This window comes from Adiantum capillus-veneris, chromosome 2 (assembly GCF_014529385.1).
Source record: "Adiantum capillus-veneris isolate H3 chromosome 2, ASM1452938v2, whole genome shotgun sequence".
Classification (NCBI taxonomy): domain Eukaryota; kingdom Viridiplantae; phylum Streptophyta; class Polypodiopsida; order Polypodiales; family Pteridaceae; genus Adiantum; species Adiantum capillus-veneris.
In genome coordinates this window covers 98,390,417-98,410,096 of record NC_140932.1, presented here as the reverse complement: position 1 = coordinate 98,410,096, position 19,680 = coordinate 98,390,417, and the positions used below count along the sequence as shown (strand labels likewise).

Here is a 19,680-nt window from a genome sequence, read left to right as displayed (position 1 = left end):
AATGTGAAGCTTCCAAAGGATCATTAGCAATATCAAGATGGGCTTCCTTAGTGGCACATATATTCGACCCTAGTCGAGTACTCGGTCGTGAATGCCGCGACGTTGGACAAGTTCCCCCTCGCGAGCCATGCCCTACGTTTAAGTCTTTCTTATCTGATGGTGGTAAAGTTGAAGATTTACTGATCCTTTCCTTGTGCAAGAGGATCATTCAGAGGTCTAAGAGGCAACAACTCCCTCAACCTCCCCCTTCTCAATTGGAAGCCTTAATACCCGCTAAGAAAGCTGAAGATTCAGAAGATTCCGGTTCTTATGTAACAACCAACAAGCACATAACCCCTTCTTTGGCCGTGATCCAGGCAGGAAAACTTGCCTCGTCAACGCCCTTGCAGAATATGATTTGTCTCTAAACAGATACCAGATGCTATGGTGAATGATAATTCTTCAAACTTGAACACTCCAGCCTTTACCTTCAATGATACAAAGGATAAAGCAGATACAAACTCTTGCAGCACGACTTTAGTCGCTGCAAATGAATCTTTGGACACAGCTTGTTCCACAGATAAACCTTTACAGATGGATATACCTCCAAACACTACTCTGTCTCAATCTACGACATCCCTTCAAGAGGATTTTACTGTTTCAGACAAACCAATGGAATACCTTACAGATTTCCAACTAGCGGTCATCACTCAAGAGAACTCAAGTCAGTTTACCAATAATTTCACTTGAAGCAGATAAAGATTCAATCTTTTATTGGACAAAGCTCGAAGTTACAAATGACTTTGACAAAGACACTTATCAAGTTGCAGATATGATCAGTTTTCATTTTGGTAAAATAGTCATGGTCAATAACAGTGCCATGACATGGGACTTAACAGAAAGAGCTTTGGATGCAGAAGCACAACAACAATGCATTTCCTTCTCCCAGAGTTTCTTCAACTACCCTGGGTTTTATTTAAAGAGGGAGGGAATGTCACGATTGTGACTATGCTGCAGTATTACATCTACTCCCAGTTGCAGATACGCGAAGTGCCATGCCAAGGAGAACCTCTACGCTTGGATGGTCACACCCCTTCGCCCAAGAGACATGCCTCTTCGCCAAAAGCCACACTTCTTCGACGACTGGTCACACCCCTTCGCTCTACGGGTGCGACTCTTCGCCCAATGGTTGCCTATGGTCGCTTCAAGGGTTGCACCTTACTTGGTTGGTGCGATTCAGATTGGGCAAGAAATCCAGATACTCGGCGCTCTACTATAAGAGTAGTTTTCACACTCGGCTTGGGACCCATTTCATGGAGCAGTAAGTGGCAACCCACCGTTGCGCTATCTTCCACAGAGGCGGAGTACAAAGCAGCTTACTATGCTGCTTGTGAGGCCATATGGCTACGGAGATTATTGGGAGAGTTGTGTTTTTCCTAGATGCCTACGACTCGTCTTCTGTGCGACAATTAAAGTTGCATTGCTATTGCCAAGAACCCTATCTTTCACGCTCGAACAAAGCACATTGAGGTGCAGTACCACTATGTTCGGGAGCGGGTTTTGGTTGAAGATCTTCATTTGGAGTATGTCCCTACAGCGGACAATGCAACAGACATGTCACGATTGTGACTTGCTACACTCTTCTTGATTCATTACAAATGCAAATGCGAAGAGTGACCAACCCAGGAGGACTCCTGTTCTCGAACGGTCACAACCCTTCGCCCAAAAGTCATACCTCTTCACCAACAACCACACTCCTTCGACGATCAGTCATGTCCCTTCAACAAATGGTTGCGGCTCTTCATCGAATGGATGTGTCCATTCGCCTAAAGACATGTCTATTTGCCTAAAGGATGTGTCTCTTCGTGAAGGGTCATACCTTTTCATATGTACATGTTCGTCTCCTATATAAGGAGCCCTTGTATCCCACTTTCAATCAATCAAACACAGAGACTTCTAAGTCTTGTCTCTGAGTCAAGTTCAAGTTTCTTAAGTCTTAAGCATGAATTTGAGTACTTAATTAATTCTTACAATGGTATCATAGCAAATTTTGTCCCAGGACCCGAAGGTTGTGAGCCTCTCACCCTCGCCGCTACCCTCTCCCCCCCTTCCCAGAGTTGCATGGAAGCAGAAGAACGATGGAATACACACAACCCAGCATGATGTAACCCGAAACCTTCTCTTCTAAATAATAAGTAAATCAAGAGCAGGAGATGTGTGTCGAGGCATGCCGGCTGCAATTTTGGAGTATGCCTCTCCATCAAGAGGTGCCTCATCGCGTGCATGGGTTGCGCCTTTTACCATGAAGAGTTGCGTCCCCCTTGCTGTATCCGGTCCTGGCATGTGCACCTGGAATGCCTCTTCACCCGGTACCCCTCGCGCTGCAGCCCACGTTGGCATCTTTTCGGCAAATAATTCTACACAAGGGAAGGCAGCAACGTAACGTTTTTATTAAACTCACCCAGCGCTTGAGTTTTTAAGTGGCCACCCATTAAACTATTAAAGGGTTTGGCCGGCCGCCCAATAATTGCAAGTGGGCACCCTTTTGGTACAAAAATTAAAACTCCAGAGCAATGAGGAACCAGCGTGAGAAATTGTTGTTGAATGCTCTTCTGCAAACTTCCAGTGCTACAAATTCTGGCCGTCACCTGGTGCACGCACGATGGCTGATGATGGATTGCCTGCACTTCCTCTCTATATCTCATACGTAGGCAAGGTCCCTGAAGAAATCTTGCAGGAAAATCCTCCTCCTGTTCACGAAGTGATCGTCATTCCAGATACCCCAAAACCGGAACCTGCACACAAACCGGAAGTGATTATCTTTCCGGATTCCCCGTCTCCAAAACTTGCACCTGTTCCAAAAGAGATACAGGTTCCCGAACCCGTTCCGGCGCCCGCACCTGCTCCTGTTCCTGCATTACACCCAACAGTTTTGCCGCAGAATTATCTGGTGTATGTTACCCATTGCTACGCCTCTCGATTACAGGTCTGGGTGGTGTGGCACATAATTGTAGCACAGAAAAAGAAAATCGATGCAAAGTTGCCACAGCCATACAACGGTCGCCGCGATAAGCGCGTGCTGGACCATTGGCTTTTCAAGATGGATGTTTATTTTGCAAACACCGATCTCATTGAAAGAAAGAAGGTTGCTTTGGCAAGTTCCCTGCTAAAGGATACTGCCCTTTGGTGGCGTCGACGAGTTAAAGATAGAAAAATCACCGCTACATGGGACAAATTCCGACGCGTCCTTTGCAAGGCTTTTGAACCTGCAAATGCAGATTTTCATGCCCCGTCTTCTCTCCGCCGCCTGAGCCACACTAGTTCCTTGGCCGCGTACATCTCGGAGTTTCAGAAACTAACTCTTGAGATAGAGACTCTCAGCCCCTCCGACAAACTCCACAGTTTTGTTGACAAACTTGAGCCTTCCCTACGAGATGATGTCCATAAATTTAACCCTGCCACACTAGATGTTGCAATCGCTTATGTCGAGCGTCTCGGCGATAATCGGCGCCTATTCAAAAGTTTCCCTCCTGGCAATCGAGCTTCCTATTCTGCAAGCTCTTCACAGCGTAATCATCAAAGACAAGGTGATCAAAACCAGCGTTCTTTCTCAGGACCTCAATCTTCGAGACAATACTCTGCTGGACAAAATTCTTTTCGACCCAATCTTCTGGACAAGCAGCCACTTCCAGAGCCTCATCTTCTGCAAATAATCAGAATTGGCGACACAATCGTGCCAATCATAGAAGGAATGGTTGTCGTGATTTTCGGCAGGATACTTCTTCTAGGCAGCAAGCCTCTTCATCGGCTCCTTCAACCTCCCACTCCAACCATCCAAGATTATGCTAATTTGCAATGGACAGCACAAATGGTATGAGTGCCCCAAGAAGCCGAACCCTTCAAATCCTCGCCAGAATTCTCACATGGAGACCACAATTTCAAAATCTATCCACACCCATCCTCCTGCCCCAGACAAAGGCAAGCAAGCAACACGTTGTGTTCGAGTTTCTAAGGTGGTGAGTGCCTTAATGTTAAATGCTTGAAATCATGTCACTGCTCCAGTGGACCTTTCGAATCAGGTTCTTAGCCTCCTTGGCTTTGTTAGCAAGCAGCCAATCAATGTTCTTGTGGATAGTGGGTGTTCTATTAATTTCATCAGCACATCCTTGATAACTAAACTTCGCCTTCATACACAACCTAGTGAGGCGGCTTACCAAGTAGAACTTGCTGATGGTTCTTTTCTCGAGTGCAACAAAAGGACTGAAAAGCTGAATTTTCAGATTCAGGATTACCAGGATCAGCTTGGTTTTTCAGTTATGCCCTTGTCACATTACGACTTGATCCTTGGCCAATCTTGGTTATTTCAATATAATCCAATAATCAGTTTCAGAGATCACTCAATTCGGCTCTTTCACAAGCAATAGAAAATGGAGCTTCGTAGTCTTTTCAGTACCAAACCCATTATATTGGTCTCTGCTTTACAAGTCAAACAGCTGGTTCGAAAACGTGATTGTGCTACTACATTAATCATGTTGCGAGATATCAAACCCGATGCAGAAGAAGAAGCTAAATCCTCGTCAAACATTGCTTATTTGCAACAATCCTTCTTTCAACCCCATCTGGACTTGTTTCCCAACGAGCTACCAACAACTTTGACTCCTCGGCGTCCTGTAAATCATAGATTTGATCCCTGGCCAACCTCCACCAATTCGAGCCCCTTATCGAGTTTCATACTCAGAATCTCAAGAGATACAGCGGCAGCTAGAAGATTTATTGAATAAAGATCATATTCGCCCAAGCAAAAGTCCCTTTGGAGCTCCCATCTTGTTGGTCAAGAAGAAAGATGGGTCTATGCTCCCCGGCCAACCTCGACCAACTCGAGCCCCTTATCGAGTTTCGTGCTGAGAATCTCAAGAGATACAGCGGCAGCTAGAAGATTTATTTAATAAAGATCATATTCACCCAAGCAAAAGTCCCTTTGGAGCTCCCGTCCTATTGGTCAAGAAGAAAGATGGGTCTATGCGTCTTTGCATCGATTATCGTGCTTTAAATAAGTTGACAAAGTTTCCCTTGCCTCACATCGATGAGTTATTTGATCAATTATTGGGTGCAAAGATCTACTCCAAAATTGATCTAAAGTCAGAGTATCACCAAATTCGTATTCGCATTGGTGATAAGTACAAGACAGCTTTTCGCACAAAGTATGGTCACTATGAATTTTTGGAATTGCCATTCGGGTTAACCAATGCCCCGGCCTCTTTCATGACGCTAATGAACGAAATCTTTGGTCCTTAGTTGGACAAGTTTGTGATCGTATATTTAGATGACATTCTGCTTTTCAGTCGAACGATGGTTGATCACAAGGAACATTTGCAGCTTGTCTTCCAAATTCTATGAACCAATGTGCTATACATAAACAAGAAGAAAAGTGATTTCTTCAAGAATCGGGTGGAATACCTTGGTCATTTTATTTCTGCTAATGGCGTTGTCATTTTATTTCTGCTAATGGCGTTGCAGTAGATCCCAAGAAAATACAGGTAATTGTGGATTGGCCTTTACCACTCACCATCTCAGATGTGCGCTCTTTTTTGGGACTTGCAAATTTCTATCATACCAAAGTGCACAAGTTCTCAGGTATTGCAACTCCTTTGACTGAGCTTACCAAGCAAGATAAACTTCAATGGTCTGAAGAAGCAGAACAGTCGTTCAAAGCCCTTAAACATGCCTTGACGACAACTCCAGTCTTGGCTATTGCAGATCCCACTCAACCTTTTAAAGTAATGACAAATGCGTCAGATCGTGCTTCTAGAGGTGTTCTTATGCAAAATGAGCATGTCATTGCTTTTGATAGCCGCAAATTTTCAGCCATTCAAAAGAACTCCTAGTTTATGACAAGGAATTTTTTGCCATTGTTCATGCTTACCACACTTGGAAACACTATCTTCTTGGTGCCGATTCCGTGGTGCAGACAGATCATCAGTCATTAACATACATTTTTACTCAACCAGTGATGAATCCTCGTCAAGGACGATGGGTTGAGTTCTTGGCATATGATTATTCAATACGTGCCAAGCCTTGCAAATGCAATTGCAGATGCCTTAAGCCGCATGCCTCACTCTATCAACTTTGCCATTTCTAGTATGCAAATGGAAATACCTGCTTGTTTCAAGCATGAGTATTTGACAAATAGAGATTTTGGAGATGTATTTCAAGCTCTTAAATCCTCTACTCCGACTCCTGCAGAGATGAATATGTTTGCAGCTTACACCATTGTTGATGACTTGCTGTATTACATTGATCGCATTTGTGTTCCACACAATTGCAGATGCCTTAAGCCGCATGCCTCACGCTATCAACTTTGCCATTTCTGGTGTGCAGATGTAAATACCTGCTTGTTTCAAGTTTGACAGATAGAGATTTGGAGATGCATTTCAAGCTCTTAAATCCTCTACTCCGACTCCTGCACAGATGAATATGTTTGCAGCTTACACCATTGTTGATGACTTGCTGTATTACGTTGATCACATTTGTGTTCCACACAATGCGCCATTGAGGAAGATTTTGATTCAAGAGCATCGTGAAGTCCCTTTTGCTGCTCATCCAGGCATCAACAAGACATACAGATTATTATCCGCAATATATTTTTGGCAACAAATGCAGCAAGATGTTATCAAGTTTGTCAAAGCTTGTCATTCCTGTCAAACAATGAAGGCTTCTCGACAACTTCCTCAAGGTTTACTTCATCCTTTACCAGTACCTCAAGAAAGATGGGAAAGTATCAGCATGGATTTTATCACTACTTTGGCTCGTTCCCAAAAAGGCAATGAACAGATCTCATAAGGCAATGAATAGATTCTCATAGTGGTTGATCAGTTTTCAAAGATGGCACACTTTATTCCTTGCAAGAAGCTGCTTCAGCCCCAAACGTTGCGCAATTGTTTGTGCAACACATTTTCAGATTACATGGATTACAAAGTCTATTGTTTCATACAGAGATCCAAAATTCACAAGACCTTTTTGGACATCTCTCTTCAAATCTCTTGGTACAAATTTACTATTCAGCTCAGCATACCATCCTCAAGCTGATGGTCAGACAGAAAGAGTGAATTAAATTTTGAAAGAAATGCTTCGACATTACATACAAATTCGATTGGGGTCATGGGAAGAGTATTTGCCACTTGTAGAGTTTGCATATAATAACTCTATCCATTCAGTAACTGGCATGACGACATTCCAAGCAGCTTATGGGCATACTCCTCTTGTACCCATAGTTGCCACGGAGTTTCGAAACGTTTCGTTTGAAACAAGTTTCAGAAGTTTCGAAACGGTTTCGTCCGAGAAAGAACGCCAAAACAGAAGTTTCGTGCAAACTAAAGAAATGTACGTAAGTTTAAGTGGTATAAGTTGAGATCTATGTTTTAAGCATTACCTTACAATTAGACATAAAAAGAAGGGAGAATAGGACTAACTTTCCTCATTAGAAGCAAAACAGAAGCTACATTCATGACATTGAGGATTTCATGACCGAAACAAAGAACAAGAGGCTTCAAGGTTTACATGTAACATGAGCCTTGACTTTACCTTTGAAATGTCCAAACTCATACAGAAACGTTTCCGGAACGTTTCATGAGTGAAGAAACGCGTTTCTTGGCAACTATACTTGTACCGACAAACTTTGTTCTTCAACACAAAGTAGCTCTAGCAAATCAGTTGGTTCAAGAAATGCAAGATGTACTTATTCAAGTACGTGACAAGTTGGTTCATGTCCAACAAAAGTACCAAAAACAAGTCAATAAGCATCGACGACATGCAGATTTTCAAGAAGGAGATTTGGTCCTATTATATGTAGCACCTCATCGCTAGAAAATTGTGAAATCGGTCTTTCCAAAGTTGCACCCTCGCTTCTATGGACCTTTCAAAAAAACCAAGAAGTATTCAATTGTCAGTTACAAGTTGGAGCTTCCACTCTCATGGAAAAAAATTCATCCAACCTTCCACATTTCTTGGCTCAAACAGTACATACAAGGAGATTCGCCAATTCCTGACTTATCTTCTTATGTGCCAGAAATGGAGGACAAACACATAATTCTTGTTCCAGAAAAGATTCTTGATGTTCGACAAAAAGAGACAAGACAAAAGATCACAACAGAATTTCTTGTTAAGTGGATTGATCTTAATGAGTCAAATTCAACTTTGTAGACGGATGAAGACATACAGCAATACCCTAACCTTCTTAAAGAGTTCTTTGACAAGCGGATGACTTTCATTTGAACGAGGGTTTTTTTTTATTTTAAATGGGAGGGAATGTCACGATTGTGACTTGCTACACTCTTCTTGATTCATTACAGATGCAGATGCGAAGTGTGACCAGCCCGGGAGGACGACTGTTCTCGAACGGTCACTACCCTTCGCCCAAAAGTCATACCTCTTCACCAACAGCCACACTCCTTCGACGATCAGTAATGTCCCTTCGACCAATGGTTGCGGCTCTTCATCGAATGGATATGTCCATTCGCCTAAAGACATGTCTATTGGCCTAAAGGATGTGTCTCTTCGTGAAGGGTCATACCTTTTCATATGTACCTGTTCGTCTCCTATATAAGGAGCCCTTGTATCACACTTTCAATCAATCAAACACAGAGTCTTCTAAGTCTTGTCTCTGAGTCGAGTTCAAGTTTCTTAAGTCTTAAGCATGAATTTAAGTACTTAAGGATTAGTAACTAGAATCCTTACAAGACATCTTCACGAAGGCGGTACCTCATCGCACTTTGGCTTTTCACCTTCGACTTATCTGCGTTGTCTCAACATTCGGTGCTAAGAGGGAGTGTTAAGTTATACCACCATTGCCTCGCCATTTTGTATAGCTAGTGATTGTCATGGGTTGGCCACACGTCGCACATCATGTAGATTGCATGGCCGGACACTTTAGCATGTGTCCGGCCGGTCATTTTCCGAGCTTGGCTGGGTGCACAACTTTTATGCTTTTTGCACCAATTACACAATTTTGCCCTACCTCAACCTAACAATAGAATGGTTAGGGTCTTGTCGTCATACATTGTGTATTGAGAGCATCATTTGCAGAGCACTTGTGTTCTCTCTCTCTCTCTCTCTCTCTCTCTCTCTCTCTCTCTCTCTCTCTCTCTCTCTCTCTCTCTCTCTCTCTCTCTCTCTCTCTCTCTCCAACGTTTTTGGCGCGCGTGGCTCACACCCTTTCCGCTGCTCACTCTCACACACAAGACCTACAAATATAGTGTATGTCAGACTATGACTATGGGTGCCCCCCTGTATGCCCTAGACCTGTGAAGCAACAGAGTGGCGTAAGTCTTATAGCAACGAGACCAAAGTCCTTGAACAAACAACCAAGCCAAATAGCTTCCTTAGAAGCTTCTGTGGATGAAATGTATTCAGCTTCTGTGGTAGACAATGCCACAATGCGGTGCAATCGAGAACACCAAGAAATTGCACCAGTAAACTTACAAGTATCCACATCACAAGCCATGTCTACATCACAATAACCCTGTAAAAAAAGAGTATCGCTACCATAGCATATACATGTGTCCATCGTACCTCATGCATTTCACCGCTTCCCAATGTGCCTGCTAGGGTTAGATAAATATCTGCTCACTACTCCCACTGCATGTGCAATGTCTGGGCGCGTAGCAACCATGTCATACATGAGAGATCCACAAGCTGAAGCATAAGGAATACCACTCGTAGCATTACTAGGATCATCGTTTGGACAATCATTTTTGCTAAGCTTCATGTGTGAGGTAACGGCACTCTTGATGGCTTAGCATTTTGCATATGAAATCACTGAAGTACCTTATTAAGATACTTTTCCAGAGATGACAGATAAATCTTTTTCAAGTCTTTGTCTCTCCTGATTACTTACTGAACAACTCTCTAGCGATGCTTTATGTCACCCATCATATAACACATCAGAGATGTCCATTCTTGATGGCTTTCTCAATCTTTTAGATCTACATTTCTTTTGTTGTCAGGTGCAGCGGAAGTGTTTAAAGATTTAGTTCGGATCTAGTACTCCTTGGGCCCTTAGTGCTTTAGGTCCCTTGGGCCCCAATGAGCGGGGTCCCGTAAGTTGGTGGGAACTCGTCTTTAAAATTAGGCCTCTCAGCAAGACTTTGCAAGTTGGTAAAACTTCTTTGCTGCTGCTTCTTCTTCTGCTACTTTTGCTTCTGCTGCTTCTAGGGTAGAGGCCCCTCAGCCAGGATCTACAGGTTGGCTCCGTTCTTCAGTGGCTTGACACGTCAGCAGTTTGTGACATATCCCCTTCTTGAAAGAAAGTAATCGTCCACGATTACAGCATATCTGCAAAACAACTCAAGTTAGCTCAAAAATTTCCGAGGGACAATCAGTTTTCTCAATCCAGATTGGAGCTCTTGATATCCTGGGTCGTTGGCTTCCCAAAAAAATCTCATCATAAGGAGTCTCATTCCATATCAAAGCTCTTGATATCCTGGGTTGTTGGCTTCCCAAAAAAATCTCATCTAATAAGGAATATTTAGTGGTTTGCATATCACAGTGGTTGGCATATCACAATGCAACACATATGCTCACATATGCATGTTACAAAACATAGAAACATAAAACCACTGATGAACACTCCCCCCACCAATAACCATCCAGGTCCGGGCCATGAGCTGTTCAACAACTCCCTCATCACTCCTCCGTAAATAACCTAAAAAGGTCCAAGCCATGAGCTGTTCAATAGCTCCCTCATCTCTCCTCCCATAAATAACCTAAAAAGGTCCGGGCCATGAGATATAGAGGCCTTTTACAACCAAACGCTCCCCAAACCGCAACTTGCATCATTTTGAGAAGCTGAGAGTAGCCACTACTCAGACTTCTTAATACTCCCCTCGCAAATAACCACAAGGGTCCGGGCCATGAGTTACAACAACAATACTCCCCCCGTAAATAACCAGAAGGGTCTGGGCCATGAGTATGAGCAAGCATTCTCAAACATCATTTCTCTTCAGTACTCCACCCGAGGTTTAAATCACCAATCATTGAAACCAGTATTAAAACCAGAGTCAAACAATTCAAATCGACACCAAGACAGGTTTAAAATAGTTACCATCCATTTCAAACAAATTCCAAACAGGATCACTGAACAAGTTCTCAAACAAATTCAAAAAATTGAAAGCATTCTCGACATCAATCGAGCTCGAAAGTTAACAAGGCTTCTGTCTTTAAACCTGCACCAAAATTAGGGTTAGATTTCTTTCATCATGTTGTAGCTGACCACGGCATGGTCCATAAGCTCTTGAATAGTCGCCTCGACAAGCAATGTTCTCGTGGTTGTGATGGTATCCCCAAGATATAGCAATCACACTAAGCCCCCAAGGTTATCAGCTCGAGAAGAAACACCTATTGCAAGATGTTGAGAAATTTCAAGTTATAATCTGCTAGAGTTTTCGTCGCAAGCATTTCAGGATACCCCACTCTGCCAGCAACTGCACTCCGAAGAAAGATGTCTGAAGGCATATAACTTCGGGCAAAAGAAAATCTTGAAATCTTGCCAAGTCCTTGGAGTGTGCAGGTTGGTAGCTATAGACATCCACCATTGCATGGCACTCCCTCTGAGAAAAACAACGGCTTGAAAAAAATCATTGATCCTTCTCTGGCTTATGCCCTGTAAGACAAAGCGATGAAGATGGGAGCGCGCCTGATGCGTAATGGAGTAAGGATGGGAGTGGCGGGGTAAGACACAAAGATTTTTCAATAAAGTTTCATGTAAAGCTTGGAAACACCATCTTGCTCTGTCTGCTCTTTGGTAGGACTGGTATGCTTTCAAAAAAGCACACGCTTGAAGCTTTGATACCACTGTCACGGGACAAGCACCACGCGCCAATGGAAAAGAACAGATTGTACAACTTTAAGTACTTCAAATAACAACTGAATTGAAAGAGATGGAGAGTGCACGACACATGAGACGGAATGTGGCGGAGTTCCACCCCTAGAGAGCACTGGTCCCAAACACTGGCGCCCCTTTCAGTATTTCTTTATATTGCTTGAACTCAGTATATCGCGAGTACTGCATCCTCTGCACCTCCACAGGGAGCATGCCAAAGAATAAAACCTTGGCCTATGAAAGCAATTACAAGAAAAGCTTCAAACTCAAAAGCAACTAGTCCAAAAGCTGTCAGCACCTTTTGTAGAAATCCGTACAACTGCCACGTCATCAACGTAAAACGTGGAATTCCATACAGGCTTGCCACGTGGCACTACCAATGCAAATCGCAGGCGTCCATACAACTGCCACGTCATCATCTTCTATGCTTTTTGTGTGTGTGTGTGTTGGTCCCGCTGTAATTTAATGGCTTTAGGTCCCTTGGGCCCCAGCCGACGGGGTCCCGTAAGTTGGTGGGAACTCGTCTTTAAAAATAGGCCTCTCGGCAAGACTTTGCAAGTTGGTAAAACTTCTTTTTCTGCTTCTTCTTCCTCTACTACTTCTGCTTTTGCTTCTTCTAGGGTAGGGCCCCTCGGCCAAGATTTGCAGGTTGGCTCCGTTCTTAAGTGGCTTGACACGTAAGCAGTTTGTGACACGATCTCAATAATAAGCAAAAAGTCACTTATTATTAGAAGCTTGATAAATCATAGAAGGTGGTTCACATGCGGTAAATGGAATGCGGTAAACTGCTTATGCTAGAATGACCGTACTGTGCAAGAGAGAGGGTATGCAACTATGACCTGCCTAGGCATGCACGTCTTGCTAAAGGCTCACAAAGTGCCAGGCTAGATCCTACGCTAGACTACGTCTGACGCTAGACTGTAAGCTTGTCCACGAAGCGCAAGTGCAATGCGCACGTGACATCCCCCCTATTAAAGGTGAGGCACAACTGCCGAACTTCTTTTGGATGCTTTCTATACTTCTGATGTTTAATGCTTTTGATGCTTGTGGATGCATAACCCAATGAAAACTCCTCCAAACTTGTGGATATTGCAGATGTAGGTACTATCGCTATGTAATCACCAACCATACCAGTCACTAGGTAGCCTTACTACTGTCACAGAATACCAACCTTGATACTAACTCTACCTTGCGAGCAAGTACTACCACTCGAATAGTCCTGTCGTGAAAACATTGCAGGTGAAGCTGAAATGTAAGGGTGCTCGGAGATATTTCCAAGGGTTGCTTGTCGACTAAAGAGGATGCACGCTACATGCGAATGCAAATGCAGAAGAGGGTTAAGGATCTTTTCTCCAACTCCTTCCATATCTGCATACGAGGCAAGCAAATTTTGGTATTCAAGATCTAGATTTTTGTGTATCCAATGTCGATCTTCGTTCAAAGACACAGCGATGAAGAAGGAAGCAAGCCCGATGCGCGATGGACTAAGGATGGGAGTGGCTAATAAATCCAGGATCGGAACACGAAGATTCTTTAAAGAAAAAAAAATGAGAGAGGTTCTCTTGGGTTCTTGATTCTTCCCTTGAGTTTGAGAAGCCAGAGCGCGCATAGAGCTCTGATACCAATGTAATGTGCAACGGAAGTGTTTAAGGATTTAGCTCGGATCCATTTACCCATTGCATACCTTGTGTTTGTGCAGAGTTGCATACCCTCTCTCTTGCTCTGATACCAATGTAATGTGCAACGGAAGTGTTTAAGGATTTACTATGCACAAACACAAGGTTACTTTACTTCACTTGAAAAGAGAAACTGAACTGAACACAATGACGGAGAGACACAGATGGAGAGAGAGAGAGAGAGAGAGAGAGAGAGAGAGAGAGAGAGAGAGACAGACGACACGGCATGTCGGGTTCCAACCACCGTCAAGGGCCCCCTTGCTCTGTTGCCAGAGCAAGTACTTGCTTCATTTCTTGCACAAATGTTGATACAATGATGCTAAATGATGAGATGCTGAGATGCTAATGGGTACTTGTTGGAGATGCTTGATACGGCGAGGCAACGTGCTGAAAATGCAAAAGGATGTTGCTTGGAATCTATGACTACGACGAGGCTATGCGCTGATCCGCTATCGCCGGTGGTGGCGACAGGCTGAAAACTGAAAAACGCTGGTGGTGCTACGGGCTGAAATCTGAAAAACGCTGATGGGATTGCGGCCGGGACTGCAACCGCGACGGGGCCAGGTTTGATGCTGAAATCTGAGGCTGAAATGCTGAGACGCTGGCGGTGCTGAAAAATGTTGGCTGGTTGATGCTGAATTCTGAAAACGCTGGCAAGGCTGATGCTCCCAAAAGTTAAAACGCTAGGTACTGGTTCTTGTGCTACGGTACTGCGGTAATTCTGCTGGTTCTTCTTCTTTTGCCTTCTTCTAGCGCCTCAAAATGATGCATATATAGGCCCTTTAGGCTGGGTCAAGCAGCTACAACTTAAAGTTTCAACTCACGATCTCAATAATAAGCAAAAAGTCACTTATTATTAAGAAGCCTGATAAGAGGTGGTTCACACGCGGTAAAATGGAATGCGGTAAAATGCTTATGCTGGAATGACCGTACTGTGCAAGAGAGGGTATGCAATTATGACCTGCCTGGGCATGCACATCCTGCTAGAGGCTCACAAAGTGCAAGGCTAGGTCCTACGCTAGACTACGTCTAACGCTAGACTGTAGCAGAAGCTTGTCCACATGGCGCAAGTGCACTGCGCACGTGACACTTGTGCACAAATGTACATAGTCCTAATTTTATTAAATATAAAATTACTTAGAAATAAGAAAATAGCCAATTTAGCAACAGCATGACACTAAGCTAGCAACCTGGGAGAGATTATGCATGTCTCTATGTTTTGGTGGTGTTTTGGCACCATAAGGCTTTCTTGTAGTCACAACGTTTGATAGATTCTACTTGGATGACATACTTGGTGTGAGAGGGGAGTCCATGACCATCATAGCAGGCACTCCTCAAATCAAGTGTTAGGTTGCATGAGAGCTTCGAGAATCGACATAAAGAATTTGGGTGAGGCAAACCGTAATCTTTTCATGTTAATAATGAGAGACAAGAGTAAGAAGGCTCTTTACTTGTCTTAGAAAGAGTACATTTTTTGAGTTCTCAAAGGTTTCAATATGGAGGGAAGGAAGTTGAATAGTACTCCATCGCCTCCATATGTTAAACTAAGCCACTAAGATGGCCAATATTCCTTATGCATCTGTTGTGTATTCGTTGATGTACGCCATGATTTGACCTCGTGCGGAAATTGCGTTTGTAAGGTGTTAGCATATTGATGGAAAATCCTAGCAATAAGCATCGAGAGGCAGTGACAAGATACTTGATTTATAGAAAGGAGTTGGGTATTTGCTTGAAGGCAAAGCAATCGGTTACCTAGATGCAAATTATGCAAGGAATATTGACATCAAAAGCTCTACATCATATTATGTCTTTACATTCATTGGTGGTGCAACTTTGACATGGTATCATAGCTTCTTGGCTCGTGATTGTGTGCGAAGATATCATTGACAGCTCTGCTTCATCAAATTTGCTATATTGAGTCTACTTCATTGGCTATACTGCATCAGCTCCGCTTCGCCAAAATGGCTCCTTAAACTTACCTGAGACAACTATGCTCATTGAAACTTGATTATGCAACTGTGGCTTCTACGCAAAGGTTTGTGGGACATCGTTGACAACATGGAGACAAGATCCACAAGGTTCGGCAATAGCACGTGGACTCCAATTCAGAATGACAAGTTTCTTCAATCATGCGTTGATTGGGATGTGAGTAATGTGAAGGAAATGTCAACCATTGTTCAGGCACTCACGAAGGAAATCTCTTGATGCTACAAACTTTGGAAATTGTCAATGAAATGTGGTCAAATCTTGCAAAAATGTTCGATTGAGACTCTACAATGCGAGCGGTCACCCTTCTTGGACAATTATTTTCCATCAAGTTTGAAACTCAGACTTCCATGCAGTCCTTTTTTATGAATGCAAATGTCATCGACGATCAACTCTCGGCTATGGAAAGTACATTGACTAGTACTCAATTAGCTGCCTTGGGATTTACAAAGTTTCTTGAGGAATACAAGATGGTGGCAAGGGCATTACGCTTGCAAATCACAAAGGAAAAGCTCGATTTTGATAATCTTGACTCTTTTCTCATTAAGGAGGAAGCTATCTAAGTCTCCCAAGGCAAGGTTTGAGTTTTAAAAAGTGATGAATCGGCACATGCTATATCAAAAACTAAAAAGACGTCACGGAGTCATTTGTTACAACCGTAGAAAGCGTGGTCATTTGTCTCGGGATTGTAAATCCAAAGGCAAAGACAAGAGCTCACAAAAGGGTAAAGGCAAAGGCAAGTTGAATTAGGATAGCACTAACAGTGATTCTACCGAGGACTCAACAGAGTTTGCCGATGTGGCACAAACTACATTGACAAAAATTCCAGCCTTCGAGTTCGCTAGGGGTGCCTCGACATGCTTCAACTAGAGAGAGGTACATGAGCGGCAAAGGAGCAAGTGATGCTCCCACTATTTGATTTGACCCCGTGTGTCAAAGTTCTTGTCTTCGGTATCTGGAACCGTCTATCGAAGTTCAAAGCACATTGCATCTGACAAGGAACCGACATGACATATACACAACACTATGAATGTGTTGCAAAGATTTCATTGTTGTTGGTGGGATTATAGACAAGGAGTGTTCCAAAGTTCATATCTCGAAGTGTGGTCTAAAGTTCAACGTTCTTTGAGGCAATCGATGCTCAAGATGGACAAGTTGGTAGTACCGAGGTGTATCCAGTAGCCTTGCCACTGTTGGGGTGTCCATGGTAGCTTCTTCATCGACTTGGTCTTCCTGATTATGTCCACTATGAGTTGAAAAGAGGGTGTTAAAAGTTCATGCATCTCAAGTAAATGCAGAATGTGATCCTATTTATTTACTTTATCATTTTAGGTATTTACTTTACTTTTTTGGCATGGGTCCGCTCGGGCAATTCGGGAGAGGGGTGGGTCTTTACATCCCCCAAGAGTAGTATACAAACACACTTGCCCCATTGTATAATCATCTTATTCATTGCCTTGGTTGGTTAGTTTGAGTAACTCTTTTGCATTCTCTCTCTATCTCTACACTTCCGCATCGTTAACCTCGACAATAAAAACCATGTGACTACTCAGTTGCACGTGCCTATAATATTATATCTAGAATTTGAAGGCAAAAGATTACTGCACGCTAAGTTGTGAGCTAGTTCAGTAATACGTCCAAGCATGGGCAATAGACAAGCTATACATGTGTTATTTTATTCTATGACCGGGTGTAAGGCAAAGTCCTTTCCTCTCTCCGTCCATGCTTGTACTCAAAGGCATAAGTTCCAGCATCGCTTAGCATACAAGTCTGTATGCTAGTGATCACAGTCCATAACTACTAACAAACCACGGGTTCAGCAGAATCTAATTTTTTTGGTTTGAAGGGGGGGGGGGGGGGGGGGGGGACACACGCAAGAAGAAGGGGGTGTAATATTGTAAGTGATTGGAACTATGACGAAAAAGTCAAGAATATGAATTGCAGGAAAGAAGAAACAGGAGGACGGTAACGTACCCCAGCATCATTATTTTAAGGTTGGGTTTGATAGAGAGCTGAGAGAGGAACACGGAGTCATCGGCTGGCTTGGATCCCATCTTGAGATTGAGGAGCTTCTGACGCTTCGGCAGGACATTAGTGAGCTCGCAAATGCGGCGCTTAAGCTCACCCACTGTATCGTCTGCGCACACTCGCACTACGTACTCTTTGCCCACCCACTTCACGTTAAGTGTCATCTCTTCCTGTGAAGCCTCGTTGATGCTGCTGCTGCTTGCCGCCATCTTCAACTTTCAAGCTTTTTGAAACCTTTCTTTTGATGATTCGCATTCAAGATTTAAGATCGAGTATTTTACCTCAATACATTTATATCTGCATCTACACATTTATATGGGCATATGTGTGTGCGTCACTCGATTACATTATACGATCGTGTGATAAAAATTATACGTATTATTTGATATTATACATTATATTTTTGAGTAATACCAAATAAGACATATAATTGATCGCATAATTTTATAATCTAAATTTGAGTTTTAAAAAATTATTAACATTAATTTATATCTAGTGGAGGTGCATATTCGAATAAAGTTTTTAGTTTTTTAAACAAAAAATTTAAGCTTATAATTTTAATATTAAAAGTATTAGTTTTATTTTTTGTAATAACTTTCAAAATAAACGTGAAACAAATGATTATCTCTAATGCAAGTAAATATGTTTATTTTAGCACAAAATCTCTATTTATCCATCTTCAAGTGTGGGTATATACTACGACACAATGATAGACGACATAAAATCTTAATCTTCTCCTCTTTAAATGTGAGAAAACTCGGACACAAAAAGTGCAAAGTTCTAATTTTTAAAATTCTATTACAAATCATTTTTAAAAAAAATTATAGATAAATTTAACAACTAAATTTTATAATTAGCTTATATCTTTATTTTTTCAAATTTCTAATTGAAAGATAGAGAGGATTACTTTTTCAAAATAAAATAATATTTGTTTGTGTCAAATGGCGTTAGGAGAGCACCGACAGCGTGCTATATATACTTATCATATGATTGAAGTGCTAAGAAATAATTCGGTGGACCAATTTCAATGACATGTCTCCGTATACTACAGTCGTTTTATTTTGCAAACGTATTATACGTCCATTAAACGCAGCTTAATGTGCGTGTGTGTGTGTGTGTGTAAGATAACGGCACTTGTGATAACGGCACTTCTTAAATGTAACTTAATGTGCATGTGTATATGTAAGATAACGGCACTCATGATCACTCGGCCTGTCCGACGGTAGTGAGCGTCATGGTTCTGGCTGACAGGTGCTACGTAATGTTGAGTCTGGTTGCTTCCTTACACGCTTCGACGTCACCCTGAGACTCTAGAGATCCTGCATTGTTTAACAATACTTGTAGCCTTAATAAGTCTTACTTGACATCTGATAATTTTTTGCCACTAAAATTGTTCATGATCCTATGTGCTCAAAATGACCTAGTTTACTGGATTTGACTAGCACCGAGGGACTATATTGTGACACATAATTAGATAAACAGGCACTGTGTCAGCACCAAATACTCATATTCTCCACATGTGGAATATGTCTCATATAGTGAGATGTCAAGAAATATGACACCCATCAAGTACGAGATGTACTTGTGTGTGGAGGCAAACTGTCAACATTTAGCTACACGAGCGAGAAGAACACTCGTGAACCTTGCTTCACATTGGCTAAACCGAACTCCATGAGTTCCTAAACCATGTTGCACACCTTGTGACTAACAACATGTGCCAAAAAAATTTACACCATGTATGCCTATAATTGCTTCAATAGGGACTAAACCTTTGATTGTATCATAGTGAACAATTAAGAGTTAGGTCTTTGAGTGAGCTCAACGGAGCGAGCCTTTTTTTTCTTTGGAGTGCCGCCCTCCCTACCTTCCCTTCGTCCTCTTGCCGCCCATGTGCTTCCTCCTCTTCCCTTCCTCCTCCTCCTCCAAAATCCTTCCTCTCCTCCTCCTCCTCTCTCCATCTACTCCTCTAACCACCTTCCCTTCCTCTAGCTCCTCTTCTAGAAACCACCATCCCTTCCCTAAAGTCCTCCTATCTCCTACTCCCTTCTTCCTCTCTCTTTTCTTAGTCACTCTATAACCCCTCTCTCCCTCTCTCTCTCTCTCTCTCTCTCACACACACACCACCCCTCTCTTGTG

The 19,680-nt window shown here is 42.6% G+C and overlaps 1 protein-coding gene across 2 annotated transcripts in view; it reads right to left on the bottom strand.

The window, feature by feature from the left end:
* LOC147463265 (ubiquitin family protein) overlaps nucleotides 1-17,809 on the bottom strand; it is a 109,515-nt gene extending 91,706 nt beyond the window's left edge. The window contains exon 1 of one of the 2 annotated variants that reach the window (XM_086487852.1): nucleotides 17,491-17,809. In XM_086487852.1, coding sequence (XP_086343978.1) covers nucleotides 17,491-17,753 — 263 coding nt within the window. In that variant the 5' untranslated portion in view covers nucleotides 17,754-17,809. The remainder of the gene's footprint in view (nucleotides 1-17,490) is intronic. The other variant, XM_086487850.1, reaches the window with a different exon arrangement.
* Nucleotides 17,810-19,680: the final 1,871 nt, after the last annotated feature.